Below are 21,982 nucleotides of genomic sequence, written 5' to 3'. Positions count from 1 at the left end.
GGTGAAAAAGCACTTTCTTGGGCAGAAGCAAGAGAACTCCTAGTCTTTACTGACAGATCTTTATTTGTCCTGTTCTGTTACAGCCAGACACTCTTGGAGCCCTTCCTAATTTGCGAGAGCTATGGCTGGACCGAAACCAGTTGTCTACACTGCCTCCGGTAAGCAAAAAGGAGAGTTAAATCAGGAACTTTCTCCCCAAATCTCCCTATTGTTTTGCTTACTTCACTCAACCCCTGTTTTCCTATGAGCCTTCACTTTTCCTTATCCTCTACTTGTCCCTTCTTTCTCAGTCTCCCCCATTTTTTTCAAGATTCTCTTATTCTAAACTCTCCAACCTTTCCTCATTTCCCTCTAGTTCTAGTCCTTTCTGTCTCCTCCATTCCTTTCTCTTCTTAGCTTTCCTTTATTTCCTCTCACTTTTTCCTGGCTTCCCTCTATTTATCTTCTCTCAACTTTTCCTCTAGGCTTCTCTAGCCCCAGGCCTGCTGTATTCACTTCCAGGTCTCTGTTGAGCTCTTCTCTTTGAGCATTTCTCGGTCTGTAGTTTGACTTCTAAATACGTGGTTTTAGTTTGTCTTTCACTGTTTCTCCACTTTTTCTAGGAGTTGGGGAACCTTCGGCGCTTGGTGTGCCTGGATGTGTCTGAGAACAAACTAGAACAGTTGCCAGCTGAGGTCAGTGGGTTGACGCTGCTCACTGACCTATTACTGTCTCAGAACTTGCTGGAGCGGCTTCCAGATGGCATTGGTATGTGAGGTGTTCAAAAGATGTTAATTTTTGATGGTGAGAAAAGATATGGGCTTAGATAGGGGAAGAGAGAAGGGGAATAAGCATTTATATAGCACCTTCTTTTTGCTAGGCACTGTACTATATCCCTTTTATAAAAGTTACCTCATTTGATCTTCTCAACAATCCTGTGAGCACAGTGATATTATTATTATCATCCCCATTTCACAGATGAAGAAATTAGGATAGAACTTATATGATTTCCCACAAGCCACATAGCTACTAAGTATCTGAGGCTGAATTTGCATTCAGGCCCAGCATTCTATTCATTCTGCCACCAGCTGCTCCTGTTGAAAATATCTCTTTCCTTCATTTACTCTATCTTTCTTTCCCCCAGGTCAATTGAAACAGCTTTCCATTCTGAAGGTGGATCAGAATAGGCTGTGTGAGGTTACTGAGGCCATCGGAGAGTGTGAGAACCTATCAGAGCTCATTCTTACTGAAAACATGCTGACGGTATGGGCCACGGAGCCTGGACCTGGACCCTCCGTACATACCCCCTTGCTTCCACAGACTTTAAAATTCCTCCTGTCGTCCTACACACCCTGTCCTTGGTCCCACAGACTCTGTACTGTCCCAGTGGTAGGCCTCAACGGTGCCCACGTTTGTTTTATCTCTACAGTCCCAGTTCTGATTGCTGTCATGTTCTCTATGCTCTTCCTCTCCTTCTCTTTTTGTCTCTGGAAGTCCTTTGCAAACCTCCTGCCCTGTGCACTCACTTGGGTCACTAGAAGCCCTCCATGGGACGAGGTCTCATTCTAGTTCCAGTGAAAGAAGGCTGACCCCAGGATCTTCCTGACGGGTTGGGCAGATATGTCACTGACCTTTTGATGATTATTTGGAAGCCCTGAATTAATTCATGGTCCATATTGTTTCCTGCAGGCACTTCCCCGGTCTTTGGGGAAACTTACCAAACTGACTAACCTGAATGTGGACCGAAACCGGTTAGGGACACTCCCTGCCGAGGTTGGCGGCTGTACCAGCCTGAATGTGCTTTCCCTTCGAGACAACCGCCTGGCTTCTCTGCCCCCTGAACTAGCTGGTACCACTGAGCTACATGTGCTGGATGTGGCAGGGAACCGGTAAGCGCCTTCCCCCTCCCCATTCTGAGGGCTACCTCTTCTTCCTTTTGTTTGGTGGTGAACATGGGAGGGGTTATTGGAGGGGCCGTTGGCTCAGGGGAGCAAGGCAGATCTCAGTAGACTTCATTCCCCCCAGGCTGCAGAGTTTGCCCTTCGCCCTCACCCACCTCAACCTGAAGGCCCTGTGGCTGGCAGAGAACCAGGCTCAGCCGATGCTCAAGTTCCAAACAGAAGATGATCAGAAGACGGGGGAGAAGGTGCTCACCTGCTACCTGTTGCCCCAGCAGCCCTCTCCCAGCCTTGGTAGGACATGATTGTATTCAGCTCTCCCCATCCCAACCCCAGCCTGGATCCCACCCTCACCCCACTCCTTTTTTTTCCCCTTACCCCACTCTCGCCCTTGCCCTCCCAGGTCTCTGCCTCACCCCATCTCCATGTTTGCCCTTCCTAGTCCAGTTCTTATCTGCCTTGGTCCCCCTTCCTCTGTGCCTTCCCCCGGCCCAGTCCCTGCTTCCTCTCTGCTCCCCTAGACACCCTGCTGCAAAGCAGCTTGGATGAGAGCTGGAGTGGCAGCCACAGTCACGTGAACCGGGTCAGCGTCATTCAATTCTTGGAGGATCCCGTGGGTATGGAGGATGAGGATCCTGGGGCAGAGAAGAGGGTGAGTTGGGTCGGACTGTTGTAGGAACATGAATGATTTGGAGGACAAGTTCCCATTTCCCTTCCCTGTTAAGCAGCTGGCCTGCAGAGCCACACCAGTCCCTAAATCCACGCCCTCCCCTCTCCCCTCTCCCACTGTCACTGCTTTGTGGTTCCAGCTAAAGTCACTCTCCTCCTCCCTTCCCTCATTCTTCTCCCCTTAGCCCACTGCGCAGAGCAGGGGCCACTTTCCAATCGTGGTTACTTTCACATTAGAGTCTGCAGCGAAGAGCTACTCCCCACCCCAGCGAGTTGAAGGTTATGAAGAAAGTGATTGAGGATCGGCGTAACGAAGCCTACACAGCAAAGCCTGACTCAGAGCAGATGTCGCCCACTGAAGAGGTGTGAGGGGGGGTCCTGGAGGGAGACGAGCCCCGGGGGGAAGTGGGGGGTGAAGAGTAAGAGGACGTGGAGTGAGTGGGGAGTTGGTGTCCTCCTCCACCAAGGTCCTCCAGCATCCCCTGCCAGTCTTTTTCCCTCTCTGCCCTGCTGGCTCTGCATCCAGCTCACTGGCTACTAGCAGCATCTCTAGCCACTGGGATGGCTTTCTATTTTGAATGAAGAAATCCTTTCCCTTTGGGTTTCATTCAGGAATAAGAGGTGAAAAGAAGGGGGTACTTGAAGTCAGGCATCCTGGGTTCATATTCAACTCTTTCATCAACTTAGCTTTTTGACCTTGGGCAAGACAACCAAACTTGGCTAGGCCTTGGCTCTTGCATTTGTACTATGAGATTATTAAGATTTGTGTTGATTGCCTCATGGGATTAGAATGAGGCTCTGCAAACTTGAAAGTTTACATTTCTATTACAGTATAAACTGCAACAGGTGTGGCTTTGTGGAGTGGTAGTTGGGTGCCCGGCATATAGTTAGCAGGACCTGAGTCCTTATCTCACTTTTGATACTAGCTGTGTGATCCTGGGTAATTGGAGTAATCTGTTTGTGCCTCATATAACTACGTAGGACCAGGGGTATACTAGAACTAACTCATCCTGGCCTGCAGGAGCTGATTATTAAATTTTCAGTGTGAGTATTTAGAAATTTATAAAAGCTATAGACACATCTTAGGTTTGTTGTCTTGCTGATTGCCTAGATTTGAGAAAGTGATAAAATTTAAATAACGTGAATTAAACTTAAAAATATGTTGTGCACTTTTGGAGAGCTAGTTGTTCAGTATTTCTTTATCAGCATACCCCTTCCCAGGACTATAAAAGACTGGATATGCTCTGCCTTGTTTTCCCATGCTGGTAAAATCAGGGATCTTTCTTTATGCCAATATCAGTAAGACAGGACTGTAGTTTTTTTTTTTTTTTTTTTCCCAAAAGAACCTTTTACTACAAAACCAAAGGAAACAAAAAAATAATAAAAACCTAGAATTAAAGTGATTTAGAGGGCAGCTAGGTGGTGCAATGGATAGAGCACCAGCCCTGAATTCAGGAGGACCCAAGTTCAAATCTGGCCTCAGACACTTAACACTTCCTAGCTGTGTGACCCTGGGCAAGTCACTTAACCCCAGCCTCAGGGGAAAAAAAAGTTAAAAAAAAAGAATTTAAATGATTTTGGGCTGTTTTCAGAAGGAAAGATAAGTAGCTAGACGGTGTAATGGCTAGAGCTCTGGGTTGGAATCAGAAAGATCCAAGTTTAACTTGTCTCAGAAACTTTACAGTTGTATAGTCCTTGGCAAGTCTCTTAACCACTGTCTGTCTCAGTTTCCTCATCTTTCAAATGAAGATAATAATACACTTCCTTCCTAGGGTTGTTGTGAGGATTAAATGAGATACATACATACATACATGCATACATACATACATACATATATTTCTTTTAAGAAATTTTTTTTTATACTTTCTCTTTTTATATCATGGTCATCATTTCTAGAAAAGCCCTGCAACTCTGCTCCCAGCCCAACTGAAGCTAAAGGAGCCTTCCCTTGTAAACAAGAAAAATCATTAAGTAAAACCAAAGACTACAGCAATCTTGTCAGCTGTTGTATACAGTATTCCACCTCCATAACACCTCATCTCTCCAAAAAGAGAATTTAGCATCTAATGCTTCTGAATCCTGCTCTAGTATTCTTTCATGAGATAATATTTGTAAAATGTTTTGCAAAGCTTAAAATGCCCTGTAAATCTTAGTTCTTATTAACTATTATAGTATCCAAAGTGAGGGAAGTAATAGTACTGTTGTTTGTTCCCTGTTCTGGTCAGATCTCATCAGAATTTTTTGTTTGGTTCTGGGCACCAAATTTTAGGAAAAGAGATTGATAAGGTGTAGCAGATGTGTAGGAGATATTCAGGCAGAGACTGCATTAAGATTTGTCACAAATGTTATAGTAGGTGTTCCTTTATCAGTAAGTTGACCTGTGTGATCTATTCCCAACTTTTAAGAGCCTGTGCTTACAGAATACGGCCATCTGGATCTCCCATGGTTTAAAATCTAACCATAGATCTGCTGGGCTGGGCAGGAGAAATTTCCTGAGACTCCGAGTCCCAGTTTGTTTCCATGCCTGGGGATCCCCAGCCAAAAGCACCTTTCTTAAACTTTGGACATTTTCTTTTCCTATCTCTTTTGTCTTTTCTAAGAAAAGTTCTCAGACTGGTGCTTTGGCTCTTCATTTTGTTGGATTGTTGATCCTTGTTGGAGAAAGAAACTTGTATTTTATAAACTTAAAAAATTAACTAGCATTTATACTGTAATTTACAAAGAACTTAAAAATAATAGTTCCTTTTAGCTTCAACTATATATCCTTTACGTAAGTCTCTCAATACCTTCTCCAGCAGAGGTCTCATAAGATTGTGAATCTTGCACCTCTTCACTCTTATCAAGAGTCTGAGATCAGGGCTTTAGTCTGTGTGTCTCCTTGCGGCCTGGTCTATATTACCCTGGGTCTGCTGGGGAGCCTAGAGCAACAACAGTGAGAGAAATGATGGCTTTCATTTCCAAAGGACTTAAAGGTTTAAAAGGGGCATCTCTTAGAGCAACCATGAGAGAAAAGTTAGTAGAACTGTTATCTCTATTTTACACATGGAGAAACTGTGGCTTTGGAAAGGTGAAGAAATTTGCTCAGGGTCACATAACAAGTAAGTGTGAGAGTCAGTAACCAAACCTATTTCTAATGATGCTTAAACACAGTACGTTTCCCACTAAATCACACTGACTCTCCTAAAAAGATGTCTGAAGGTGCAAAGGGCATTGGAATTCTTTATTGTTGCTGCTCTCTGGGTGTTCCCTTTTTTCTTGATACCCAGCCCTGAGGAATTTCAGGAGTCTTGAGGACTGAGGCACAGAATCCAAACTTGAGTTCTACAAGGAACCATCTCTCTACAACATCCCCTGCAAGAGATCATACATCCTCTGTAACTTCTCCAATACCTAGCTCTCTAAGCAACCTATTTAATTTTATAATAGCTTTATTTAATTTATTTTTTAATAGAGTTTATCTTTATGTTGAGCTGAAATCTACCTCTCTGCAGCTTCCAATTGTTCTTTGTTCTGCCTTCTGGGCGCAGTTTAAAAAAGTACTTTTCTTCTTTATGACAGTTCTTTACCTGAAGTGATCATGCCCTTTAAGCCTTCTTTTCTACTAGGTTAAATCTCTCTAGTTCCTTCCGCATGTGGCATGATTCAGAATCCCTAACAGTTTTAATGGTCATCCCCTGAATTTATGCCAGTTTCCCACTACTCTTCCAAAAATTTGTTGGTTAGAACTGATTCTTATACTTCAGGGGTCATCTGACCAGATGAGAGATGACCAGAAGACATCCAGACTCTCCCCTCTCTCTTCTGAAACAATATGTTGCCATTAATACAACCTAAGATCTTGTCCTTGGTTTGGTTTGCCATATCACTGTTGGCTCAGATTAAGCTTTTGTTGGCATTTAGTCATTTCAGTAGTGTCTAACTTTTTGTGTTCCCCTTTGTGGTTTTCTTGGCAAAGACCTTGGCATGGTTTGCCATTTCCTTCTCCAGTTAATTTTACAGGTAAGGAAACTGAGACAAATAGAATTGAGGGACTGCCTAGGTCACACGGCAAGGAAATGTCTGAGGCCAAATTTGAACTTAAGTCTTTCTGACTTAATGTCTGGCACCATACTTTCCCACCATCTAGTTGCCTCAGATTAAGCTTGCAGGCCCCTGAAGCCCCTAGGTCTTTTTTCAGAGCTGCTACCCAACCACAGTTTCTCCATCTCATCCTTAGGCAGTTGATTTTTTTAAGTGCAAGACTATATATTTATCCTTTACATATTTTATGTTATTAGTTTGGCCCATTGTTCTGGGGTGCCAAAATATTTTAAAATTCTTAATGTTATCAATGGGTTTTCTGCTTTTATGCATTAGTAAATTTTGTAAAGAGCCTGGGATCCTTCTATTTTATTTGCCCTTCTCTGATTTTATAAGATGAAGACACCGTTATTCCCTCACAAGGTGTGAAGGCACTCAAGGGAGCAAGACACAGGAGTGGTGGGATACAGATGGAGGAGGACATGACAAGGCACTGGGCTGGGGGGTGGGGACTTCCTCTGTGGAGTTATTTGTGCTGCTATTCCATGTGGATCTTTTTCCTGTCTTGAACTATTCTTGGACACTCCATTTCCTCCCCTTATTGCTGGTGAGTGGTTGTTCCCTGGGTTTCTTAGTGGTAGCCTGTGTCGGCCTAGGTGACTCTGGTCCCCTTCCTCTGCACTGTTATTTGGTGGGATTCACTGAGCCCATCACTTACCAAGCCCTTGGAATCTGGAGGTGCCAGAGCAATCATCAGAGACCCAAGGTTTTGACTTCCAGTAACATTTTTCCCATTAAAGCCCTTCCTGGTCCTAGTCATCTCTTTGCTCACGTCAGTACTTCTGGACTTTAAATTTCCTGAGCCATAAAGTAAAGGAATTAGGTTAGATCAGGGGTTCTCAAACTATGGCCCGCGGGCCACATGCTGCCCTTGGGTTTATGGCAAATGGGCTGAGGGGCTGAGACAGAGTGTGAGTTTTTGGGTTTTTTTTCTGAGGCTGGGACTTAACCCCAGACTTGCCCAGGGTCACACAGCTAGGAAGTGTTAAGTGTCTGAGACCAGATTTGAACTCGGGTCCTCCTGAATTCAAGGCTGGTGCTCTATCCACTGTCCCACCTAGCTGCCCCCCAGAGTGTAAGTTTTTGTTTTTACTATAGTCCAGCCCTCCCACAGTCTGAGGGAAGTGAACTGGCCCCTATTTAAAAATTGTGAGGACCACTGGGTCAGATGATTTTTAAGCTTCCTTCCATATTTATGTGCCTTGAGAACCATGAGAGCTGTCCCCCTTGACTCCTGAACTTTGAGCTTCTCAAATTCCTGCCCAAGTTGCCTTCACTGAGGGTGGGGATTTCTTTTTACTTTTCCATTCTTCCCAGGATTGGAGTAACCAGAAGGCAGAGACTGCTTCTCTGGGGGACTTTATCTCCTCCATAAAAGTGATAGGCTTTTCTAGGGTGAGGATCATGTTTTCATGCAAGAAACTAATGGACCATTATTCCCTCTTTGAAAGGAGTGTTTTTGAGTGTGTCTGTGTGTCTGTAGTTCTTCATGCCTAGTCCAAGTTCTTTACACTTGGGTGTTGAGTTGAGTACCTACCAGTGTATTGTCTACTTATACTGCCACTATGCATGGTTGGAGTTTGTGTTGCTCCTTTGTATTGAAAGCAGTTCAACTAGTTTTTAATGAATACCTTCTGTGTTTGAGACTTTGTGCTAGACGATGCTGTTGGGAAGACAAGTTAAGGGGAAGATAAGTCACCTGTAATTGAAGACTTTACAGATTACCCTCCTTCCACTGATACCACTGAGCAGCCTTTCCTTCTTTGGTATTTATTCTCTCCATATCATCTTATGTAGATACTCTAGGCAATGCTCTATTAACATCCAGGTCATCTCTTTTCTCAAGAAATTTAGTACCCAGCTTACAGTTTTCTCCCCACAACAATCCCTGTTTTTGCACCACGGGATTTCAGCTTATTTGTTGATAATTCTCTTGATCCCCATGGCCTTCCACTTCATCAGCCACCTGCTCCACAGTAGCACTTTAATGGGAACAATCATACCCTTGAGCTTACTGTACCTCACAAATAGCACTCAGGTTGTAAGAAATCTTACGTTTCTGGATCTCACCATAACCTTTCATTACATCTCTCCCTATTGTTTCACCTCTTAACCAGTGATTTTATTCTTCCCTAATAACTACCATATTACCCAAATTAGCTATTCCTAATCTTTTTTTCTTCAAGCTTTTGGCCTATCCTTCCCCATTTCCCTTTCCTTCTCAGAAGAGGACTTTGATTTTTACATCTTTTAGAAGCAAGAAATTACTCAATTTGAATTCACTCTTCATCCTAAAACCCTTTGATACCATCCCCCATTCTATTTCGTCTTTACTCCAGCCTTTGAAGAACATGTATCCCAACTTGCCTAGGCCATCCCCTTACACATGTACTTGACCCCTTCCTCTGAAAGCTTACCTTCTCTCTTATACTCTTTCTTTCCTCATATAATATATCCTTATCTGCTGCTTACAAACATATCTATGATTCTCTCATCCCTAAAAAAGATATTTCACTTGACCATACCATCCTTTCAGACTACTGTACTTTCACAGCCAGCATTCTTTGAATGTTTTCTTTCCTCTTAACTTACTCATCCACCTCTTGTAATCTTCCAGCCTCATCACTCAATTGAAGCTGCACTTTCCAGGTTACCTTTGACCTCTTACTTGTCAAATTCAGTGGCCTTTTTTCAAATTTTATCCTTCTTGAAGTCGCTACACCATTTGACATAATCTTGACATTCCTTTTTTCCTGAAAAGGAGAAATCAATTCTCTCATAACTTTCATAATTTCATAAATTCGAGTTTAGCTGTTCCTTTTAGATCTCTTTTGCTAGAGCATTATCCAAGCCTAACCATTCACTCTAACTTACCTTTCCTACATTCTGATGTTCAACCCAGTTATCCTTCTGGCTCTTTTTCCACATTGTATTTCTGTACCTTGGCACAGATTGTCCCCTGTGCCTCCTTCCAGATTCAAGGGTATGGAATATTTCACTTTTGATTTTTCATTACCAGCATCTAAAATAGTCCCTGATAGTTACCTTGAATTTTATTTAATAAATATTTGTTGTTTGATTAAAATAAGCTTCATTTCTCAAAAAGGTCCCAGAGACAGAAAATATTTTATATACGATCACAGTTAGTAGTAGGAAAGAAATTTGGCGAGGTCTGTGTGTTTTGAGTGGTAGGTTTTGAATGCTAGATTTAGAAGTTCAGATTTTATCCTTTAGACAGGGGAGAGACAGTTGAGTTTTTTGAGCAAGTTTTTGACTTGATAAAAGTATTTTTAAGGAAAGGTAGTCTGGTGACACTTTATAGCATTTAAAAATAGTTTTAAAAAACAAGAAGAACTATTGCAGTAATTCAGGCATGAGATGTAGGGACTGCCAGGTGGTGCCATGATGCTCAGAGCACTGGCCTGGAATCAGGAAGATTTCAAATCCAACTGCAGGATCCTGGACAAGTCATTTAACTTCTCTCTGCCTCAGTTTCCAAGATAATAGTAGTCCCTGCCTCCCAGGGTTATTGTAAGCAATAAATGAGGTAATAACTAGAAAGTAATGTTAGCTGTCTTTATCATCATCATTATTACTACTGCTACTATTGTTACTTATATGGTGATGATGCCACTTATTTTTTTTCTTTCTTTTTTTTTTTTAATTAATTTTATAATTATAAATTTTTTGACAGTATATATGCATGAGTAATTTTTTTATAACATTATCCCTTGTATTCATTTTTCCAAATTATCTTCTCCCTCCCTCTACTCCCTCCCCTAGATGACAGGCAATCCCATACATTTTACATGTGTTACAGTATAACCTAGATACAATATATGTGTGTAAATCCCATTTTCTTGTTGCATGTTAAGTATGAGATTCCGAAGGTATAAGTAACCTGGGTAGACAGACAGTAGTGCTAACAATTTACATTCAATTCCCAGTGTTCCTTCTCTGGGTGTAGTTGTTTCTGTCTATCATTAATCAGCTGGAAGTGAGTTGGATCTTCTTTATGTTGAAGATAGATGATGCCACTTATAAGAGTCTAATACATATTTGATGAATGAATGAATAACAAGTCTTAGTAGTAACTCCCATATGTCAGAGGTAAAGGAAGGAGAGAGTCAAAAATGATACAAAGGTTTCAACTCTTCATGGTACTATTATTGCTAGAGGGATGGGGAAGATTTTACTTTTGGACATGTTGGGTTTGAAGTGCTATATCATTGAGCTATATAGCAAAAGGAGTTGCCTTGGAGAAAACTTAGCTTAGGGAACTGGAAACTTTAGTGGAGCCATTGAAAGAGGCAGTGGAGGAGCTGTCAGAAGAAGGAAGATTAGTGGAAAGAATTGGATATGTTTCCCATGAAGACGGCTCTGGAGAGACATCATTGTCTCCAAATATTTGAGGAGCTGTGGTGTATGGAAGGGATCTTGCTTGTTTAACTTGGCCCCAGAGAGCAGAACAAGAAAGTTTCAGAGGGATAAATTTCTTCTTGATGTGAGGAAAAAATTCCTAAGAATTAGATTACTATAAAAATGCAAAGGGCTTCTCTTTTTCCTCTTTCCTTGTCTTCCTTTGAAATCTTCAAATGCAGTCTGAATGGCCATATGCTGGCCATGTTTGAGACAAGATTTAATTTAGGCCATCTAGGTTAGATTAGGTGGTTTGTAGCATCATTTTGAGTAACTGGAGCTCAAGAGATGGGTTGGGACTAGAGATTAAGATTGATGTGCCATCCACAGCATAATAGTAGTTGAAAGCATAATTGTTGATAAGCTTTCTGACAGAGATTCTGGATCAAAAATAACACAGACAAGAGCCATAGGAATCAGATGAACAAGAAGGAGTAATTGAACAAGTAGTTGAATGTCTAATCTCTAGATTCTCTATTGCAGGAAAAGAGGCTGAGCTCTCAGTCCCACCAGAGCATGGACTCACATGTGTCCACCAGCACAGCCTCAGCAGGCTTTCTGGAAGACGAAGAAGAAGAAGTGGAGCAGAAGCAGGGACAAACATCAGAAAGGGATTCAAGTCACAGAGCTAATGAGGAGGACATGGAAATTATGGCAACTGGCCATGAAGAGGAAGTGGAGGATGAATATGAGGAGGTAAGAAGAGCTGGGGATGAGGAAATGGGGAGGGGAAAGGAATCAGAAAAGGGATGTTTTGGGTGTGTATCTGTAATGGAGCAGGGAGCAGCATTGGTTTTCATCCTAACCTATTCGGGTGGAAGGTTCTTAGAGAACCTTCCGTTGTGTTGCCTATCCAATACTTTAAACAAGTAAGAGGTCAGTTGATGGTTGAGAATTTATTTGAGATCAGGCCTATAAGTCTTAGGGTTTTAGTGTCAGTTAAAGGGAGGCAATTATCAAGCTTCTCTGTCCTTTACTATAGCCAAGAGTCTCCTCATCCTCCTTGCCCCTGGTCCCAACTTATAGTTTTTGTTCTGTAGTTGTGTGAGGTTTATTTTCAGGTGGTAGGAGCAGTTTGGGATTGGGAGGGGTGGGAGGGGTTGGAAAAGGAGAGTGGCTGGATTGTAGACAGAATTTTTTTTTTAATTAAGTGTTGTCTTTGTTCATTCAATTCAGTAACTATTTATTAGGTACCTGCTATATGCCAGGCACTGTACTAAAGGACTTTTATCCTTTTGGGGGGCGGTTGTTCTTTATCATCTCCTCTTCACAGAAGTCCCAGGTAAAAAGGAATTTGTATTCCTAATTTTTCCCCTTCCTTCTAAATTTCCAATTCTCCCTCTGCTCCATGCCAGGAAATTCGGATAGCTATTACCTTCTTAACCACACCCTCCCTCTCCTGCTTAGGTGGACAGAATTCCTTTCAATTCAGCCAAGGTGTAGCTAGCTAGTATTGCTTCTGAGGAACTTGCACTAAATAGTCAAGGGAAAAGAAGGCAAAAATAGCAAAGCAGAAGAATGGGCAAGGCTATAGCAAAGCACATTGTACACATAATTCTGGCATAAGTAGAATCTTGCTACAGATGGCATGGTATTCAGGGTTCTGTGCCATTTTTGTATAAATGGACTCTGTAATTGAGAGCTTCTCCTCCTCCTCTCCCCTTCCTGCAATACCTAGGAGGCTGGGTGCTATTTGTAAAAGAGGAATTCTCACTTTGGGAAATTGGAAGCAACCAAAGAAGTGCCCTAATCTGAGCTGCTTTAGAAAGAAGATGTCCATTTGGAACAATGCTCAAAAGGTTATCAAACTGTGCATACCCTTTGATCCAGCAGTGTTACTACTGGGCTTATATCCCAAAGAGATTTTAAAGAAGGGAAAGGGACCCGTACGTGCCAAACTGTTTGTGGCAGCCCTCTTTGTAGTGGCCAGAAACTGGAAAGTACATGGATGTCCATCAGTTGGAGAGTGGTTGGGTAAATTATGGTATATGAATGTTATGGAATGTTATTGTTCTGTAAGAAACAATCAGCAGGATGGTTTTAGAGAGGCCTGGAGAGATTGACATGAACTGATGCTAAGTGAAATGAGCAGAATGAGGAGAACATTATACTCTGTCAATAAAAAGCTATCATAATTTTAAAAAAAAAAAGAAAGAAGATACCCCTTCTGGTCCATTCCTAAGTAATTCTCATTCCACTCTCCTAGGACTGCAATTTCTTTTGCTCTTCAGGAAGGTGTAGTATGAGATAGATCCAGGAAGGATAGAGCATCAGCAGCTGGTAGGATAAAGAAAGCCTTAACCTAAGAAGCAGACAAGGATTCTGAGATGAAGGAATTGGGGATGGCTGGGGTTAGTGTCACAGAACTAGGAGTTCAAGGCAGGATTTATCAATCCAGTTTTGTAGAGATGGATAGTTTATGAAAAGGAGTAATGTGAAGTAAGGCAGGTGGGAATTAGATTATGCAGGGAGCTTAAAAGACTAGTTAAAGAACTTGTGTTTTACATTAAACAGTGAGGAGTCACAGCAAGTTTTTACATAGGCCTTGATCGACAAGTTTTATTAAATGTATATTATATGGCAAGTATTTCAGATTATTTGCACAGTTGTATGGCATATAGATTAGTGAGGAGAAGGACTGCAAGCTGTGAAATCAATTAGGAGATTATTAAACTGGTTGAGAGGTGTTGAGGATCTCAATTAGGTTGATGGCTGTATGAATGCAGAGAATTCAGAAGATATGGACTTAGGGGAGAGAGAAAATTTGAGGATAACTCCAAGGTGATGAATTTGGAGAAGCAAGAACATGCAAATTTGAGAAGATGAGTTGTATTTGGGAAATACTAAATCTTTACAGATGAGGAAGTAGAGGCTATGAGAGGGGAACTGACTCATCTTTTGTTACACAGCTAAATAGGTGAGGAAACTATGTTAGAATCCAAGTGTTTTGACTTAAATGCTAGTGATTTTTTTTCTTTTTCTTTTTTTTCCTATTCCTGGGATGAATAGTTACCTTGTACTTAAAGATTTTGAGTATTTCTTGTGTGAATCTACACTGAAATCTGGAAATGATGAATAAAAAACGTTTTAAAGTGCTTACCAAATGCTAAACTCTGTGCTTTGCTTTAACAAGTGCCTTGGGGGTAAGAGCTACTTACCTTAGACCTAAGGAAGCTAAGCAATGCCAAGTTCACATGTCTGATTCTTTGTGTCTAGATGAGAAAGCGAGAGCTGAAGAGGGAGTGATAGACAAGAACACGAGGAAAGATTAAGGGGCTGATGTTCCAGAGAAAACAAAGGGATGAAATATTGGGGAGGTAGAAGAATGGTGCATGTGTTTCTCCCTCTCAAGTTTTCCTAGAGTATTCTCCTCTGCAACTTTTGTTTCCTTCTTTGTATTCTACTTGCTTGTGTATATTTTTATATCATCTTTTCTGCCTCCCCACGTATGTGGGGCTTGGGCTCAAAGGCTATGTCCTTTTTCATCTTTAAAGGTGCTCTTTGTGCCTGTCACAGTGTTTTGCACATTATAGGTACCTAATAAATGTTTGTAACATTGAACTGGAGGGTAAAAAGAAGTTGGATTTGGGGATTATGGATTCATAATGAAATTGGTGATAAATTCTGGTTTATTAGGGAAAGTATAGATTTGAAATTTTTGGAGAGAAAGGCAAAAAATTGTGAATTTTTGAAGATATGGAAAAGAAAGAAACATTTGATTACTTCACAACTCAACCAGTTCTGTAGCTTCAGAGGGAGTGGTTTCAGTTTGAGTGGGATCCTCTGATTGAGAAGGAAGAGAGGACACAGTCCCAGAGTCAGATTTCACATTTCTGATCATCTTACAGCCCACCGTGCACTTTGCAGAGGACACACTGGTACGGAGTGAAGATGAAGATGAAGCTGAGGAACTGCGGCCCCCACCTGGGGAAAGGCAAAGACTGATCCGGAAAGATACTCCTCATTATAAGAAGCACTTTAAGATCACCAAGCTGCCCAGGCCTGAGGCTGTGGTGGCCTTGCTTCAGGGCCTGTCAGGGGATGGAGATGGGGAACTAGCCCCAACAGGCTGTAGCAATGGCCCCCATGCTCCACATGAGCAGCTGCCTCTTCCTTGGGGTCAGCATGCTGAAATGAACAAGGAAGAGGACAATGAACCTGATGAAGAGAAGAATGGGGCAGTGACTGCCCCACCTTCTGTCAAGGTAGGGCCCCAAGGGCCTGGGTACCCTCAGGGGGCTTCTAAGATAGGGAAGGCCCTGGAGAATAGCTGCCATGCTGCAGAAAGCCTGAAGGCTGAAAACTTATCCACACCAGGACTCTTCTTGGGAGGCCTTTCCATCCTAAAGTGGTAGAAAAGAACCACCAGGGTGGGATCTGCCAGCAATGGAGTGCCTCTTTGGTCCCCGGCTAGTTGTACTGCAAATGACGCTATTCTTTGTTCTGATGTTCCTTACTCATCTGTTTGGTGCCTGCTCTAATTTGCTTTTCTCCCCTCCCTTCCCCATTCTTTGAAATTACCCATTAAGATAGTGCTGACAGCTAGTTACTTTTTCTCCCCAAGCCTTCTGTTTTTTTGCCTCAGAGGGTGGGATTGGAAGAGTTGCAAGAATGTTGATTCTGCCAGTCAATGAACACTTTTTAGTGTCTTGTATATGCTTCATATTGTAGCAGTCAGCTGTATGGGAGCAGGGAGGGTCACTGGATATACATTGTCCATTTGGTCCCTTACATAAAATCAGAGACACATCCCCACGTCTTGTCACTCGTTTAGAGGAAGACAGAGACATCTATCCTTGTGGGAGCACTCAAAGCTAATCAGAGAGATTCTTGTGTTGTGTCATTTATTCAGACACATTCCTGTTTTAGATTTTTACTCAGACTTGCCTGAGATAACATCTTGATATCTGTGTATGTGGCTCTTGGTCCCTCAAGCCCTAGACTTAGCACTGTTCTCTCCCTCCACTTGTATTGGCAGCACCAGTCCCCATGTTATCACAGTCATAGGAGTTAGAGAACCCTAAACTTTCCTTCAGGGGGCCTGTTGCTAGGAGATGGGTTTGTGTTTGGATCTCCCCCAAAGGGGATTGACAAAGCAAAGAGCCTGGGGAGCCAGCTCTCCGGTGGAGGAGGGGATTTGGGCCCTCCGGCGTTGGTGGCTGCACTCACACTCTGGCATGGGTGAGCTTGGTGGTTTTCCTTCTCTCCTTTCTGCCTCGTGGAGCTGGTGCTGGAGCAGACAAGGCCCCAAGCAGCGTCTCCAGGAATGACTGTGGGCGTGTGGTGGTGGTGGTGGCGGCGGTGATGGTGCTGGTTTGGGCCCCACTAATCTGCATGCCTCTTTGCTGGTCCTGTCCTAACAGGGGGTGTCGTTTGACCAGGCCAATAACCTGCTGATAGAGCCTGCTCGCATTGAGGAGGAAGAGGTCTGTACCGCTCCTGTTGGGCTCACGCACTCACTCACTCTCCCCGAACTCCTCACACTGCTTATAACTGGCTACCTGGGGTTCCAGCAGGCCTGTCCTGTTTCTGAGCCTACCATGCACAGTGGTCTGTCTTTCCTTATACCATTTTTCTTCCTTTGCAAATGATCCTTTCTCTCCTTGAAAATCTAGAGCCAGCAGCAGCTGTTGCAGAGTTGGGTTGTATGTATGTGCAGGGGAGCTACTGAAGGGAGAGAGGATAAGCATCCCTTCACCTGTTTTTCAGGCCATCATTTTCTTTCCAAACTGTTCTGAGAGTGATTCACTTCAGTCTCTTTTTCCTAGTGTTGGGGTCCAACTTTCCTCCTTGGAGCAGGAATCTCCTTTTCATTTTAATACTCTGTCTCTACCAGGAATTTGGCTGCACAGAGTATAGTTTGAGCCTATTAGCCCTCTTCTGAACATTTGTGACAAAAACAAAATAACCCCATCTCTCCTCCTTGTTCCCACATACTCACCCTCTTCACCAAGCTGCAGGGGGAATCTCAGAGCTCAAATAGTTCAACTTGTATCTGAGTGGGAACCCTTTTACACAAATTCCCAATAAGTGGTCAATTTGGACTTTGCTTGAAGACCTTTATTAATTGAAAAATTAGCCCCCAAGGCCACTCATTCCTTTTTCAAACCTGTTTGGCATTATTCTACTGTCATTGTCTATTCTAGAGAGACAGTGGGACCTCATGCAAGCCTTCACTTCTCTCTAGTATTCCTCATCTTTCCTTAAGAGCATTTTCTTTTTTTTTTTTTTTTTACCATCAGCTTCTTTTCCTGGCTACTTTCTTTAACCTTGGTTTCAGAAATGCTTTTTTAGCCATTCCATCCATGTCTCCTTTACTGGCTCCTCATCTTCCTAAGCATTTAAAGCAGTTGTTCTCACAGGACCTCTTCTTTCTCTCTGCTCTCTCAGTAATCTGGTTTCAACAACTAATTTTCTGTGAATGACTTCCAAATTTTTGTCAAGCCCTTACCTCTCTCTCATCTGAACTTCATACTTTCACTTCCAGCTATTTAAAAGACATTCTCCCTCCTTCCCCCTGGTTCTTCTCCCCCTACCATGTCCCCACTGTCACTACAAATTTAGCATGTCTAAACCAAGATCATTCTTTGCCTCAGATATGCTCCTCCTAATTTCACAGTTTCTCAGTGGCACCATCATTCATCTAGTGTCACATATTTGAAATTTTGGCGTTGTATTTCCTCTGTCTTCATCACTTTTCCTATCCAGGTCCCTATCTCTAATAGAACTCACAGTTATAGCACCCTGTATCTTCATGTAGCATTTTGTTTTGTCTCATGTCTGAGGCATGTAGCACATAATATTCTATGTTATAGTTATTTATGTTTGTATATTGTCCAAGACTGATCTCTAAATTTCCTGAGAGCAGGAATATAAGTTGATGCAACCCTGTTACCTTCCCTAGTATAGAACACAGTGCTTGGGATATACTAGCCAATTAAATAAGTGTTTCCTGAATTGAATTCACCACCATATTTGCTTAGTCAGTTAAGAAGCAAACAAAGTTTGCGATTTCAAGATTTTCTTACACTGCATTAAATTGTGTGCATACTAGAAAAGGACAGGTTTTAGTCTTGAATTCTGTTTGATTTGTCTTAATGACCTAATCAGGCATTCAGTATCACTACACAGAACATGCTACCAAACTTAAGTGAGGAGGTAGAATTTGAGTTAGTATATGTGAATTTTGTGTGTGTGTGTGTGTGTGTGTGTGTGTGTGTGTGTGTGTGTAAGTGAAATGTCTTTTTTGGAAGTGTTTTCATCATTATGATGAATAGTGACCAATGCAGCTCTGTACCTGTCCAGTCATAGTTTTTGACAGTCATTTCTAACTCTTAGGCTAATTTATTAGGAGGGCATTTCAAGCATAGAGATTGTTATAAACAAAAGTATAGAAGTGTTTCCTTGCCACCCTCTTGTGGAATCTTTTTGATCCCTTTCTTCTCCATTAGAGTCTTGCTGATATAATTTTTCTCCTTTATGTAGTCTCCTCTCAGGCTCTTGATCCAGACTGTTTGTCCTAGTCTTCTTCTCTTAAGAGTCCCAATCTTAACAATCACCCTACATTTGGGTCTAATTCTTAGGGATATTCCTGTACTTCCTTCTCTTGAGAGTTGCCCAGCTTTATTATACATCCTTACCTTCTTCCTATTTTGTTTAATTCAGAAAATAAACTGGAAGATCAATAAGTAAGAAGAGTTAAGAATGGGGATTTTTCTATATCTCTTAGTTCTGTTGTCAGCCTATTGTCTCTAATATTAGCACTTCTGAGATCAGCTTTTAAAATTGAAAGTCATTTTGCCTACTCAAGCAGAATGTTAACATGTAGAATAAACAGTAAATTAGGGATGCAAATATTTCTGTATTCAAATCTATAAAATTGGAAATATAGATCCCAAAAAAGCTGAACAGTGTCACTATCCCTCTTTGCTATCATTGAAATTATGTTCTTTCTTCTCCACCTCATCCAAATCTCTTTCCATTCCTAATATTACTATTCTTTCTCTCCTCATTACTGTTCTCTGAATTATTATCCCTTGTTCCATCAATCTAGGGTTACTCTCTCCTATCTTTTACCCTTGTCTCTTAACCCAGAAACTATTTTTTTGCCTGTGGGATGTTCCCGTGGTCTTGAACAGATTCATCAAAGTCTTTGGTTTTTGTTCTTGAGGGGAGAAGGGAGTAATTTGGCTTTATTTGTGTTCTCCTGCTAGGCTCTTTCCCTGTTCTATCCAATACAATATGTGCTATTTTCCTAGTTTAATGATGAAGACAACCTTTTGTCCCATCATCTTGTTTCCTTTTCTTGATCACACCAGATATGCATCTCTTTGGCCCATCAAGAACTTTTTTTCCTGCTTTCCTTCCTAAGATCAGTTGTATCTAGGTCTTTGAGAAATGTCAGCAGGAAATCACCTTTGTATGTAGAATCTGTAGCATTCATGACTACCAAGGTTGACTTAACAAGATAACTCAGGGGGCAGCTAGGGGGCGCAGTGGATAGAGCACCAGCCTTGAATTCAGGAGGACCCGAGTTCAAATCTGGTCTCAGACACTTAACACTTCCTAGCTGTGTGACCCTGGGCAAGTCACTTAACCTCAGCCTCAGAAAAAAAAAAAAAAAAAAAAAAAAAGATAACTCAGGACATTACTGCTGGTGTTGGCCTCTCCTGTCTCCAAAACCTCCATACAACAACAGCTTAAAGGGACAGACTTATTTGGTTTCTTCTTTAGTCTCTTCCTTGAGCTTCCTGTTAAGTAACCTTTCTTTCTGTGGGACTTCATCTTTTCCTAAACTCTAGGCCCATTCTGGCTTTCCATATTTGAGTCTTAGCTTTCATACTCTCTTACCCCTTATTTGAAGATGATGCTGAGGAGAATTTGAATTTTTGGGCTCCTATTTGTCTCTTTTTCTGGGGGTGCTCTGTGCATTGTACTTGGCTGAAGAAAGATGAGATATTTCAGAAGGAAAATGAAAATGGGGGGGAAATGTCTTGGTCTAGCAAGTATAGATAAAGACCAGGGAACAGAGAAAATGGTTGACTTAATCACCAAAACATATCTGGGAAAGTAAGACTAGGATATAGAGAATAAGCACCGGTTTATGAACCTTAGTTTCCCAATAAATATCCTCTGTTAATTCCTACACAGTCTCTGAGATGGAAGAATGAGGGATCTTGTACCTGGAAACTTGCTAGAGCAAAAGTTGACCTCAGTACTGCCTGAGTATTAGGAGTGGGGGCATTCCATAGCAAAAATATTTTTATCCACAACTCTTCAGGACTTAACAGTAATAGTTTTGTAAGCATTTCTAAGAGAAGGGGAACTCTGTGTGTGTGTGTGTGTGTGTGTGTGTGTGTGTGTGTGTGTGTGTGTGTGTGTGTGTGTGTGTGATGCTGATGTGAGGATTTGGTTGAGGTGTGACTCAGGCACCACTTTGTAACAGTCATTTAAGTTTACTTTGAGCCTAGGAAATGGTCCTGTAAAGATCCCTCTCCCAAGAGATGTCACTTTTCAATGATCATTTCTAGTTTCTTTGTTCATGCCTCTTTATCTTGACCACTTCTTGGTTCGAAGGTTTCCCTTGCTTGAAAATTCTTACTTCCTAAATCACTGTTTCTTTCAACTCCTCTTTGCTTTTGCCCATATCCTCCCCTTGCTTCTCAGATCCTGGGGCTCCTGGAGGCCTCTGTGCTGGTAGCCCTAGGCCCCCAATACTCAGAAGCCTTAGTTCATTGCCCAAAGGAGTTGAGTGGAGAGGCCAGGCCTGGGACTTGCTCTCCTTCAGCTCCTATATCTGCAGAACTCCCCTTGCTAGAGGGAGGCCAAGGTGAGACGCTTGGGGGAAGAGGGAGGGGCAGAGGGAGAGTCCAGTCATGTGGGGGTAGAGAGGAGATTATGTGTCTAGGGGAGTCATGGTTGGGATAGTAGATGACAGCATTAATTATAAGATGGTTCACAGGTGTCTGGAGAGGGAGAATATGGTTACTAGACTTACAGGTAGAGGTCACATATTATCAAGATGCTAATTCTTCTTCACACTTGTCCTGCTAATGCACTGAACATGCCCCATCTCCCATAAGAGACTCTCCTCTAGACACACACATATATGTGCCTTGCTTTCCTTCCAGTACCTTTCCCTGCTGTGTATAACCTCTGCCTATAATTCTGCTTCCAGCTGACACTAACAATCCTGCGGCAGACAGGTGGCCTGGGAATCAGCATCGCAGGGGGGAAGGGCTCCACCCCATACAAGGGAGACGATGAGGTAAGGGAGGCCTGGGCCTTCTGTCTGTGACCCACCTTGGACTGGGAAGCAGGGCCCCAAAGGCTTCCTCCTTTGACCACCCCCTTGCCTCTCTCTCAGATCCTTTCATCCTGTTGTTCTCTCCGCCCCCACTTCTTCCTGCTAATCCCCTTATTCCCTTTTTCCTAATGTTTTCCTTCACCTTTGTTCTCACCCCTATCCTACAACATTTTGCCATCACTTAATAACTTTAGATTTTCATCTCTAGAACATGAGAGTGTTCTAGACAAACAAACCCAGACAAACCCAGTTTGTTTGTTTAAGATGTTTTTCTTGTGGTTCAGTTAAGCTGCCATCATTTGGAAGTATGTACCTTAATTGTGGTATTTATTGCATGGCATATGCTTTTCTAAAATCCCATTTTGTAACCACAAACTTTTCATATACTGTAGAGCCACAGCAAATCTCTTCTTTCTTTGAAATGTAATATTTTATTAAAACACTTAAAACATATCGAATGGTACTATATTTTAGAACAACGTTTGCCTTTAATTTTTACTTTATAAACTCACCTTGAATCTTGGCTTGGCCCACCCAGAGATTGGCCTTATTCCCTTTATCTTTTTTTTTTTTTTTTCCTGAGGCTGGGGTTAAATGACTTGCCCAGGGTCACACAGCCAGGAAGTGTTAA

General features: G+C 42.2%; 1 protein-coding gene across 27 annotated transcripts in view; it reads left to right on the top strand.

The window, feature by feature from the left end:
• Positions 1-21,982, top strand: part of SCRIB (scribble planar cell polarity protein) — a 62,886-nt gene that overhangs the window by 3,586 nt on the left and 37,318 nt on the right. For 24 of the 27 annotated variants that reach the window (XM_074262241.1, XM_074262222.1, XM_074262232.1 and 21 more), the window contains exons 7-17: positions 84-158; positions 603-747; positions 1,124-1,242; positions 1,669-1,868; positions 2,005-2,171; positions 2,399-2,529; positions 2,784-2,909; positions 11,529-11,741; positions 14,894-15,250; positions 16,409-16,471; positions 21,223-21,312. In XM_074262241.1, coding sequence (XP_074118342.1) covers positions 84-158; positions 603-747; positions 1,124-1,242; positions 1,669-1,868; positions 2,005-2,171; positions 2,399-2,529; positions 2,784-2,909; positions 11,529-11,741; positions 14,894-15,250; positions 16,409-16,471; positions 21,223-21,312 — 1,686 coding nt within the window. The remainder of the gene's footprint in view (positions 1-83; positions 159-602; positions 748-1,123; positions 1,243-1,668; positions 1,869-2,004; positions 2,172-2,398; positions 2,530-2,783; positions 2,910-11,528; positions 11,742-14,893; positions 15,251-16,408; positions 16,472-21,222; positions 21,313-21,982) is intronic. The other 3 variants (XM_074262125.1, XM_074262099.1, XM_074262042.1) reach the window with 2 other exon arrangements.

Source organism: Sminthopsis crassicaudata, chromosome 1 (genome assembly GCF_048593235.1).
Source record: "Sminthopsis crassicaudata isolate SCR6 chromosome 1, ASM4859323v1, whole genome shotgun sequence".
Lineage (NCBI taxonomy): Eukaryota > Metazoa > Chordata > Mammalia > Dasyuromorphia > Dasyuridae > Sminthopsis > Sminthopsis crassicaudata.
Note: the sequence above shows the minus strand (reverse complement) of the source record. Positions and strands in the feature narration are given on the sequence as shown.